Here is a 12,782-nt window from a genome sequence, read left to right on the forward strand (position 1 = left end):
GAATGCGCGTAGCACAGTGCACAGTAAACAAATCAAAAAAGAATTGAACGCATGCACAACGAAAGCACTGTGTGAAAACGAATAAATGTGCCTCTAATCTTTGAGCAGGTGCCTGTAGCACGCTCAAAGCATCACGTCTGTTTTTAGGTTTATTGTGTAGCCCCGTTGGTGAACATTCCATGACCCGACAAACAATATTTTACTCTAGTGAGGCTTTTGGGACACAATAGCCACCGCATTAAAATTAAAACGGTGGTCTTATGATACCTCATGATTAAAAATGGCTAACGTCTTTACGTTGCTGTTGGCAAAGAGTGACCTTCCAGTCTCCGTGATATATATTAACGGAAATTAATTTACATGGTAAACAGAACATTTTTTGGTAATGTGGCAGTGGTGTGGTGTCTACCTAACGCTGCGTTATAAGAAAAAATCTATTTTACTTGTTGCAAAAGTGACAAAGTGCAAACGTTAATTTAAAACCTTTTGTTAACAGCTGTTGGGGGCCAAGCGAACGTCACAACCATTGTTGTCATAGCAACATGCTGTGCAACCACCATCGTCATCATAGGTATCGTCATTGCCTTTATGACGTCAAGGAAACGTCGAAAAGAAAGGTGCTTTACACCAACCAGTGTGACTTGCTTGTCAACCATCTAAAAGTTCCTTTGTTCTACTGGCAATTTATGTACCCAACGTATTACTTATTACTTTATAAACCAACTTATTAACCTTTTGTTAAAAAAGCATCATTATGTTAATGGTGAATATAACACTAGATCTAAAGAGCGACACACTTTATTACACAAACGTTTTCGGTAAATACTAATGCCATGAAAAGTGACATGGGGGGTTACATTATAACTATAGTACATCCAGTTTATAGTATTTATTCTCCTGAAACCATTTGCAAAGCATCAGTGGTTTTATTGCCACGTAAAATGTTATTATTTTATTGTCAACACAGATTACGAAATGCGGTAGAGCTGGATGTGTTGGGAGACGTTTATAAAGCAGGTAAGGTAGAGACATGCGATAAGTTATCCAAAATCGAAAATGAGTACATTTAGTTGCAGACGTTTTATCCATCGCTGTCGTCAGTATCAGTGCTAGAATAACATCCAGGGAGAAGTATATATTTCGCATCAATTGTTGCCCACTTTCAGAGCAATTGGCAATTGTTTGTTTCTATTTTCTTTAACAGCAGATAAATGCGTCTGATGCTATTTTCTTGCACTCTAACATCGCAGTTTAGACTCACTTGCGAATTTTAAAGTGTGGTTCGCGGCAAACACAAGTGCAATTGTGTTGTGTAAAGGTGCAGTTACCTGTCTATAGTCACCAAAATTTTTTTGTTCCGTCAATGACAAAGGTTGCACACGCGTGTACGTGTTGCACTGATAATGACAGCAGAAAAAACTTTTTGTCATTATATACATGGCAGTTATTTTACTTTTGATGAAAGTGTTTTAATTGGTAACGTTTAATGAGTTCACAGCGTTGAGCCTATCTGAAACCAATTTTAAACTTTTTAAACTTTTTCTATTCATTGTTGTGAAACAGCTTACAGTTTCCAAGAGGAAGAAACACACGATAGCCCTTATTGTAGTTTCACTGAAGATCCACCGACACAATTCATAGTTCACCAAAACGATGATGTCATCGAAAACAACGTCATCCAATCGCTGAACAATGCACACAACACTTTCGGTGGAACTTCAGATTAAACATAGACCTGCCCGGAAATCGAAAGTGACGTCAAAAGCGAATAACAAACATGCCTAAAAATAATTTCTCTAACAAACAAGTTACTGTTGTGTGATAAGTCAACAGCACAGGTATAACACCTAAATTTCTGCCGATTTTGAGATCGCTTTTGACACCGCGGCTACAACGGTGATATATTTTGTTACTCTTTAAAACTACGGTGCCTTTTGTTCAAAGGTTTATAAACAAAAACTTGTTCAATTGTGAAATAGACCTACCTTATTTGGGAAACACCTAAACATGAATATTAATTCATAATTGGGATCAGCCCTGAAGCGTCTATAGATGTCTTATATATGCTAGATTTTTTAGCCTACGCCTTGCCATATGGTGATGAACGCTGGTGATCGGCTGATTCGGTATGACGCCTTTAATTGGCCTGGCATACTGTGATGGAAACATCTAAAGTGCTGACCTATTGCTTGTGTAAACGTTTTTAATGTTTGTCATAAAGTAAACATTTTTCGAAACCTTTTGCAATTTATTAATTTTCGTGTTTCTGTTTGGGCATTTTCTTTTCTATCTTTTTATCGCTGGGTATCATTAAGTAGTTTTTTTTTACCCGAAGTAATATTACCGTATTACCGTATAATTTTACCGCTACTGTTGCTATTGTTGTATTTTTAAAACGTAAAGTTGCCACTATATCTGAGCGGTTCTCAAACTTGGTTCCGCGGTCTCTTAGAGATCCGTCACGCGACTTCAGGGGGACCGCGAGGTGCTTAAAGTATTTCTACAATCTTATGTAATGAGATCTTGCGAGTGTATGAGCAAAAATTAGATAGACAAACGAGTTTTATATGACAAGAAGTGGTTTTTTACTTCATTTTCAAGTAACAAACAGAGGCCATTGTTCGCGCACTATGTTTATATTTTTTCAGTCTTGTTTGTGACTTAATAAAATGCCTTTAAAACATTCCCACTTAAAGCGATCTTGCGAAACTAAACTAAATTCATTCTGTATGTTGTTGTGGAAATGCTTTCGAATAGAATAAATTAACTTTTTTAACTGGACGGTTTTATTTTGCCAAGGTATTTTAAATTTTATAAATATATTTAGCTTGGACCGCGAGTGCTCGAAAAAATGCGAAGAGACCGTTATGACAAAAAATTAAAAAAGTTTGAGAACTGCTGCTATATCCTAAATCTGTCATAAAATCTCTAATATTCTTTAAGTTTTGTTTTGAATACAAAATACGCGACGTTTTTCACTATTAATTTTGGCTATCACCTCTCATCTTTTTCTGATGTCTGTTTGTTTGTGTTTAGATTGCAGCTGTTCTTGTACATAAACAACAACAAAACGATTTTGTTTTTACATTTTATTTTTTATATGAATAAATACTTTTGTCGTGAAGGTTATTATGACATCACAAACGTTTCACACAAAAATTGCGGTTTTCGATAATAAATAACATCTACAGTCTACACGAAAACAATAATAAAATAAATTAACACACTGTACATACACTGTACTATAATAAAACACTCACTTTTAAATATCACATAACATTATTTATTAATTACACATTTTTTATCATTTTACTTTTTAAAGAACATATTTGAAACAATGCAGTTTAACAAAAATGTTGGGTTTAAACATAGGTCAAAATTATTTACTTCACCAAATTCGAATTTTTGTCAAGTCAAGATTTTTTTGTCCCAGTTTTAGTTTTTGGTCCAAATTTTCGATAACCAGTTCATGTAGGATGAATCACCAGTGGCAGGGAACCCGACCGTAAGATGTTGTCGTTTGAATGGTGCCGCTATCGGCGACGTTGTAGTTGTAGTACCCTGTCGGTTGAGTAGAAGTGTTAGCCATGACGATAGCTGTCCGCGATGGCAGGTAGACCTAAAAAAATTGAAGGAAATTAGAAAGAACAAATGGATTGATAAGTTAAATAGCAACAAGTCTGGACAAAACTTAAAATAGTAAATAGGTTAAAAATGGCAATTCAAGCAAAAAAATTCCTTTTATGTTTATGTAAAGTATATCTGAGTATACGAGTGGTTTCGCATATGAGTACGCGAGTTCATTATAAGTTGTTTACAAAAAAAACTGTTTCTCGTGTTTATGTGTTTCGTGTTTACAAATGGGGTATTTTCACGCAAGAGTACCCGAGTAGTTTGCATATGAGGGTGCGAGTATCCGAATTCAATATGAAATGTCCTGAAACGAGATTTAAAAAAAAAACAATGCATTTATAAGCCAATCTGAAACAAATCTTTATCAGGTGTGACAACACGCCCTAGTAACACAGTTGGCAAAGTCCCAGCCCCGGATAGGCAACGGTCGTGGGTTCAAATCCCACTGCAGGTTACACTGGATTTTTCTATCTTACACCTTGATAAGTTGTGTCGTGATCGCTAGTCTGCATTAAGTTTAGATCCAAATAATAAACTAATGTTCGCATAACAGGAGTGACATCACGGATGACGAAATAAATCTGACGTAACCTGTGACGTCAGAAATTTTCTACTCACCAATACGGAGTTGCTTCGATTGTCGAAACTCCCAGTTTTGGTTGGAAATTCCACGCTCGTCTCCACTCGACCGTGACCGCCGAAGTATTTCTCGTCACTGTCAAGAATGATCTTGTAGCTGAAAAAAGTAAAAATTCGGATAAATTTATGATTTTTACAAAACGTTACAAACAGACTTGTTCACAGACTATACAATGTAAACATATTTGAAAGAGTTTATTTCTTTGCCACTGCGGAAAAGCGAATTAGCTAAAAATACAGCAATCGCCTACATCGGTTTAAGCGTCAAAGTGACCATAACTTTACCGTTTTTTTTGTAAGTTTAATGAGACGGTTGGACCGTTTTTGGCACCAAATAAGTTTACATAATGAGTCACTAAAGTTTGAGATGCTTAAAAAGAAATGTTTCACGGCATATTTCATTTTTTCGAAACACATTTGTTGAGCATTACTTTTCTACTGATTTTACAGCAACCAACTATTTTAACCATCATCAATTTCACCAACTCACCTTCCTGCTTTGTCGACTCCAACTCGATAACCGGGATAGCTTTTGGTTGGATGAAAGTTGAAAAGAAAAATCAGATTAGCACGTTCGAACACAAACACTTTGTCAGTTTCATCCTTTCGACTCACGAAACCCTGTGATTTAATGCAAACAGTCAGTTTGGTAACGTTTTTAATAAGCAGTATAATCAATACGTGGTTTTATATGGTGAATATACATGATTTTGTTCGCCAAATGGGAATTTTTTTTGTTTAAGCACCAAACAATTTCCCTGAAGGAGAAAATAAAAGACAACTGACAAAAAAATCTAATTTTCCTTTCAACGTGACTCTGTTCATAGTAAAAGTACAAAATCTAATTTGCAAAAAAGCCCCAACCAATATTTCATCATTGTAAAAAATTATGAGGTCACCGTTACGTCATTTACCGGTCGGGCCGACAGCCAGTTGTATTTCTCCTCAAGGTGATTGACAGATTTATCGAATCTCCACAAATATTTGTATCTCAATTGTTCGTCGTCGCAAAGTTCGAATCGGCGCCGTGCCAAGTCGCGATTCCAATTGTTTTCGATCGACGGAAGTTCCACGTGATCCGGGTGACCAAACTCGTTGCCTTGGAAACAAAACAAAAACAGTTACTTTTTACCCACAAAAATTGAAGTGTCATGATTCTTTTTGGCACGTACATTTGTACTTAAATATAACGTTTTTTCATGCACTTAACTAAATAGTATTGGTTGGACCAAGTTTATTTTTATTTTTGGCTCACAAAATATATAAAAAACAAAGAAAAAATGGGGCCAAAGCAACAATGAGAACGACCTTCAGCAACTAAGAAGTAATTCTTACTTCAATTTGTAGGTATTTTATTTTCAAAGCGCCATTAGATAAAACTGTTTTGTACTTGACTGGTTATGTCAAAGTGTTAGTGTCTTACCGATGAAATTAACGTAACCGTCTCCGGCCAGCGTGTGCGTCATCAATCGGATCATCTTGTGCAAACTCAAACCGCGATCAATCCCATGAGACATAGGTTTATTATCCGACATATTCTCGTACATTTCGTGTCGCATCAGTTTTGACACAAGAGTCTCGTTTCCCTTCATGCTCTGAAACAAAATACAATTTGTTCTGTCTTAAAATTCAAAATTGAAAATTAACCTCGGTATAAAAGAAACAACAGGCAACGGGTTTGATGATTTATCTATTGTGAAAGAAACTTTTCCTGTCAATTAAGTTGTAACACCTTTGTTTGCGTGATTTCCCCCTGAAGGGTAATTGGAACGCCGATTTGGAACGCAAAGTGCCTATCAGCCAAACGTGTCTATAAATTGGAAGTCGCCTGTTTGTTAGGAAGGCACTTTAGTTGATGGTGAGACGTGGTTGGTTACTATGGACTTTGTTTAACAGTACTTCAGTTTTTTGTTAGTTTATGAGTCAAGTTTACATAAGCCAACACCAGTGTAGCGGAGTTTCGGCTTTCGTGATTAGCCTTATAAACAGGTTACAGATTTTGAAGACTCGGTTATAACATCAGTTTTTTTTGGTTTGTTTGGCAAAAGTAATGATCTAATTGACCAAAGCAATATGGTATTAATGATCTGGTAACAAAGTGCAATGACTTTCTTGCACAACGGTACCTGTAATGGCACTTGGAATGTTTGCAGTCAAAAGTTATTAACAAAGCTTTTGCTCGTTTTCTTTCAATTTACCTGATCACGTGACTCGGCCATCACAATCGCCTTTTCACATTTGCGTTGTGACGTCATAGCGTGGAAGATAAAGCCCATGTTCCAATCCTCATCGCGGTTCTCGTTCAAAAGCTGAAAGTAAATTAATTGCATCCAGTTTGGTGTTTAAGTCATTTTCATTCAAGCGCCTTTGCTCATCGAACAATTTGTGTCAAAAAGTATTAAATTTGATGGAAACTAAGATTTGAACATATTTAGGTTTTTGTAGACATGGCTTAATTTAAAGTTAGATCAATATTAAGTGTTAAACAACTGACTCTGATCTAGTTGTGAAAAAAAGTTTTTTTTTTACTGAAGAACACTAAACACGGACTTGAAAATAAGTTTAATCAAAAACATAACTGCCAGAGAATTTGTGTAAGTACGTCATCTTGTGTTATCTGCATACACAAGTTCTCAAGCATTCGTCTATTTTTGCATCGAAATTAACAAAAACATCTTCTCCGGGCTGGATTCGAACCAACAACTTAACAACTTGCACGCATCATCTCACCTTCATCCATTTGTTTGGCACAGCGTTGCCGAGTCGGTAATCGAACCCTAGGCCTCCTTCCCTCAGCGGTCGACACATGCCAGGCATTTCCGAATTGTCCTACACGGGAAATAGAAAAAAGGTTAGGATTTGTAACTGATTAGGATTTGTAAATGTGAGAATCCATGTAAGCATTGTTGATCACGTCAAAGATATTTGACATCATAACCGTAGATGTTTGGTGTTATCGACATAATATTATCCACTAATTAACTATGTCACGGGCACAATTATTTGACGTATCAATCAAAGTCAGCATTTACGATGACAGTAGGGGTATATGACATCACTGTTTCATTATGTTTTCTGCTACTAAGTTACAGGCACAAATACATGACGTCACAACTTACTATATGTTACCAAGAAAAGCGTTTAAGTGCTAAGTTATAATAAGCACCTTGGTTTACTTACCTCTGCAACAGTCAAAACATGTGGATAAAAGTTGTGCAGCATGTCGTTGGCAAGCATGAGGTAAGCCATCGATTCCACGTCCATCTGAATACCGAAGTACTGACGGTAATCATCGGAAGGCTGCCCATCTGCAAGTAGATATTCAAGTAAGTCGAAGTTTTATACATTTTATGTCCATTGCGAATTGAATTATCATGGAAATGTAAGTCGACGTTTCATGCATGTTTCATCCATTGCGAATTGAATTATCATGGAAATGTAAGTCGACGTTTCATGCATGTTTCATCCATTGCGAATTGAATAATCATGGAAATAAATATAAAAGCAATTGCTGTCAGGCATAATATCAAATTTATGAGGCCAGAATACAATTGCCAGAAAAGCTCTGAAAATTTGAAAAAAACAAAACAGTTACTGAAAAAGAATTAAGGTTTTCACAACATGTTTTGTCCATTAATTATCTTTACTTCCTTATTCGAATAGAATCAGTAAACTTATTGACCATAGTAGGCCAGGCCTTTAAAATGCCTAATCAAACCCGTCTTTTAAGCATTCCTATATGGCCATGTATGGGAAAACACGTAAAGCCTGCGGTGGAATTAGATACGAATTGACCTTACATTTTACGTCACCATAATACTTCGTCACTAATTTCAAGGTCAACTTACGTTTCGATCTATCTTGGTACAACATCGTGGTGACGTCATTGAAACGAAATCCGTCCATGTTGAATTCGTCCATAAAGTAACGAAGGTTTGATATCAAGAAGCGGAGAACTTCCCATCTGAGAACATTTGGTGTAAAATTTTAAACTTCTTTTTGTTCAACAATTTTGCAATAATTACACTGGCCTATATTGACATAATAATAAAAGAAAATAGAAATATTCATTAAACTTATAAACACTGAATCATTTTGCTGTACAATTCAATATGCGTCAGCCCAATCATTATTCAAAACAAATTATAACAAGTATATAAATCTTTTAAAACAAAAATAAAAGCATTCAGTGGTTTGTTTTTAAAACATTGTAGTTTTATGGCACAGTAGCTTGATCAAAACATATTAGTGAATAAGTATTTAGTAAATTGATTAGATGGCATTGTTTTTGGCGTATATGCTTTTATTTATCGTTTATATTTTTCCTTTGGTATTTTGTGCTTATGAAACAAAATTAAACAAGAAATCGACCTAAATTTCCTATTTTTATTGTAAAAAAGGCCGAGTTAGATCCAAAAGTTAGATTAAGGTAAAATTATTAGCCAATGTTGCTAGGGTAAAATAAGGCTTAGAACAAGCGTTAAGTGTTTTATTTTTTACAGCTGTGTTATAAACCTTCTCTACTCACTTTGTGTAGTCGAAGTGTCGGTTGCCATGCGTCTTTCGGTCGTGGAAATAACCTTCCGCTGATCCGTCGAACATATTCAACCCAAATCTCGCATGATCGGAAGCTTGTCCATGCTCGACGTCCATCATAACAGTGATTCCCATTCCATGAGCGGTGTTGATCAGTTGTTTTAAATCTTCTGGGCTACCAAACCGGCTATTGGTGATAAAAAAATATAAGTTAGTTAATTTGAAATTGTATTCATTATTTTGTAATATGTTTTTTTACAAGATTTTTTTTTCTATTTTTAAACCTATTTTTGCGACCTACTGTTTTTCCTTTAGTTAAAATTATGGTTGTATTTAATAGATATTGATGCACTCGCTTGACATAAAATTACACTGATGACAAAAACGAATTACGTGAGTATATGTCCATACAACGTTACATGGTTTTAACAAAAACACTGCATTTTTTTCAATTACTAGTTATCTAAAAAAGTTGTTAGTCTAAAAACATTTCAGATGTATAAACATTCGCCAAACTTCTTAATTTTTTTCTAGTTTACGACTCCTGCAATTAATATTTTGACACGCTTCTGCAAATTTGAAAATATTAAATTTTAAATCAAGCAGACCACATGTAAAAAAAAGCAAAACAAATTCCACCCTTTTCGATACCTGGAAGGAGCGAAGAAGTTTGTCACATTCCGTCCCATGTCGCTGTATTGCGGAGTTTCCTGAATCGCCATCAGCATTACACAGTTGTAACCGAGCTCTCGGATCCGGGGAAGCACCTCCTCGGTGAACTGACGGTACGTAGTAACTTCACAACGGTTGGAGGCAATGCCGATGTGTGCTTCGTAGATCCGAAGCCGCGTGGGTTTCTTTGGGCGACGGTTGGTTGGCTAAGCGAAAGTTGAATAAAAGGGTTGTAAATATGTCGTCGGTTCAGTCCCACCACAGAGGTCTAGCCATATGGCAATGCTGGGGTGATTCGGCATGATCCCTACATTAGGCCTGCCGCACTATGGTTCCAAGTAAAACAGTATTATGAATTCGACTGATTTAATTACATCTCGATGTTGTCTGGCTTTTTTTTTTCAAACCATGGCAGTCGCATTGAGGTAATTTGACTTGTTTTTGAGTCTTAAGCTTATAATAATGGCAATGTCGTTTTGCTGAATATTTCAGCTTTTATAAATGTGAAAAACCGACGCCGAATCGTTATGAAACGTATGGGGAAAACATATTTTTTAATAAATCAATTTTACCAGGACAACATCCCGTCTTGGTGGGTTCCAGAACTTCCACTTGAGGGCGTTGTTCTCCTCAACCATGTATTTTGCCCACGGTGAAACCCGTTCAAGCTTTTCACCTTTTTTAGTTTCAATGACAATCTAAAAAATAAAATAGTTTGACTAAAACAAAAAATATATTAAAACAAGGCATTTTTTATTGTATAAAATTTGCTATAGTTGTTATTTTTACGATTGTTTGAACTATTTCCGTTACCAGTAAAAGTTTACTTATTATTGTAGTCTGTATTGTAGCCATTTACCAATAGCTCGCTTAGATGATTGATTCGGCAGCTTCCTTCCGAGGTTGGCGGGATATACATCTCCCATTTCCCGTACGGTTTCGCTTCGTAGCTCCAATCTTCCCAATTGTCTGAAATGTCCAGCAAATATTAAATATGTATGCTTGTCTAAACATTAGTTTGTGCACCAAAACAAAATACAAGGAGTAAAGCTAAGCTCTTTATTTGTTTACAATGCACCAGTTTTTGGTTGTTTGTTGTCTAGATTTGAGATTATAAAAATGATGCACATAAACTTTTGCTACTGGCCACTACACAAAACTAACGCCAACATGGCTCGCTAATTTAAGATTGTATCTTTCTGAATAGTAACAACAGACTAAAACCCATTTTGCACAATTATTCAATATGAAGACAATTCTTCATAATTTTATTTCAAATAGAGTTATTATGTCAAAGAACTTACTAAACGTGCCCTTGAGGTACATTGCAGTTGCGTTCGGTGCCCATTCTCTACAAATAATTCCGTTGTTTGGCAAAACGTTGACCCCGAATTCTTTGTAACATCTGCTGAAGTTATCAAGTCCTTCGGCGTCGTTGATAGCGTTCCTCGCTTTTTCGTAAATTGCGTATCTAAAAAATATTGGGGGTTATCGATCTTTGAGGTATTATTTTAGAAAAGGGTTTTTTTAATGCAATTAATTATTGTTAGAAATTCCGAATTTGTGAAACGCTATGGGGATTATGTTAGAAAAAGCTTAAATGATCATCGGTATTTCTTGAAATAAAACAGGTTTTATATTTTGGGGGAAAAATATTATTTTTATATTAACCGTAGCTGCCAACCATGCAAACTATACAACGCTCTTAAGGCAAATATATATTATTTTTTTAATGAATTGCTAGAAGTCTTGTATATGGTGAGCATACGTTCACAATTTTATGGATTCCTTTTGTAACCTATTTACACTGGTATTAACAACAGCGGTCGCTAAAATATCTGGCATAATATGTAACGCTATAAAACAAGCTCTTTTGCAGTTTGGTTTTTGACCAGGCTACAAGTATGTATCTAGTGCTTCTACTACCAGTTCAGGTGGGGTTGGAACCTAGAACCTATAGACCTTTGCGACTTACCTTCGTCGAATATCTTTCTCGAAGTTTCGCAGCTTTGGGTCGATGTTGAAAGTGCTCTCGATTGCGGGGACTCCCCATCTTTCCAAGTCGTTGTTTTGATCGAAAGAGTTCATCTTGAAATGCTCGAATGAAATCTTGAAGCAGTTTTAAGGCAAGATAGTAAGGCACTAAGTTAAACAACTCTTGTTAGTTCAGCTGTAACTCACTGAGTGATGACCAGGACTATTGCAGTTGGTCTTATATAGTAAAACGTAAAGGATTAAAACTTTAATTACCGACAATAAGTTTTGGTCATTTCCGTGGATAAACGCTTCTCTATTCCGTTTATTAATTTAATCCAGGTCGCTTATTGTTCCAGGATTCGGAACTTGGGAAAGTTCTTGCAAAGTGTCGAGTTCATTGTTTGAACTTAATCGATCGGAATAAACCTGTTCGAACTTTGCGCTTTATCTTTTATCGCTTTACATTTAATAGTCTTTTGTAATTAGAGATTCAGGAATCGTAAATGATACAAATCTTTACATGATTGTGGCTTCAGTGGGTCATATCCAAAACAATCGGGTTTACTTGGAGCTTTTAAATTGTGCAAAATGTTGTTTGGCTTGTTGTTTGGACTGTGGTTTTCTAAAATTGCTTTTATATCTAAGGTGGAACGACTTGTATAATATATTTTAAAATAACATTAGATTTGAGGATGGGGTCTTGTTTACTGTGTTGCATGCAGTTTCGCATTTATATGTATATATTTCTGCTCGTTTTAATTTCTAAACCTATGCAAGTTGCCTAATCGCACATTTTAATTCACACAAACATCCCATTGTCAAAAGGTATCTTTCGCAACCAAAGACTTCTGCTGAATCCCACGGTTAATATAAAGTCATGTTATAAATAACATTAATGTGTTCCACACAAACATCAAGCAAATTGAAAAACAAACATAACAGTGACACTATACACGGACTTGAAAAGTAGTTTAATCATAAACATAACTGCCAAGGTAGTGGTGTATATAGAATACATCGTGTAGACGTTTCGACAATGTACTGATGATGACAACAGAGATTGTCGAAACGTCTACAGTCTACACGATGTATTCTATATACACCACTACCTTGGCAGTTATGTTTATGATTAAACATAACAGTATTGTGTTACTTTGTACCAGTGTGCCGCAAACTGTACTCTGGTACGCCACGCGAAATTTCCCAATGGGTTTCGCTTCATCTCCCCGACTTTCTAAATTTAAAATTTAAATATTGCAATAGATACCTGAAAATTTTAATGAAAACTGCAAAATATTTGCAGGAGGCAAATCTTGTATCATGGT

The 12,782-nt window shown here is 35.7% G+C and overlaps 1 protein-coding gene across 1 annotated transcript; it reads right to left on the reverse strand.

The window, feature by feature from the left end:
- Positions 1-3,080: 3,080 nt before the first annotated feature.
- LOC145222944 (1,4-alpha-glucan-branching enzyme-like) lies at positions 3,081-11,655 on the reverse strand. The gene is made up of 15 exons (XM_080089198.1): positions 11,456-11,655; positions 10,785-10,951; positions 10,340-10,449; positions 10,053-10,178; positions 9,460-9,686; positions 8,801-8,995; positions 8,121-8,236; positions 7,453-7,580; positions 7,003-7,101; positions 6,471-6,581; positions 5,696-5,867; positions 5,187-5,371; positions 4,763-4,893; positions 4,252-4,369; positions 3,081-3,619 (listed from the first exon to the last, which is right to left on the reverse strand). The coding sequence occupies exons 1-15, from the start codon at positions 11,566-11,568 to the stop codon at positions 3,482-3,484; spliced, it is 2,136 nt and encodes a 711-aa protein (XP_079945324.1). The 5' UTR covers positions 11,569-11,655; the 3' UTR covers positions 3,081-3,481.
- Between the last annotated feature and the right edge of the window lie 1,127 nt (positions 11,656-12,782).

The sequence above is a fragment of the Phallusia mammillata genome, chromosome 4, assembly GCF_965637545.1.
Source record: "Phallusia mammillata chromosome 4, kaPhaMamm4.hap1.1, whole genome shotgun sequence".
Classification (NCBI taxonomy): domain Eukaryota; kingdom Metazoa; phylum Chordata; class Ascidiacea; order Phlebobranchia; family Ascidiidae; genus Phallusia; species Phallusia mammillata.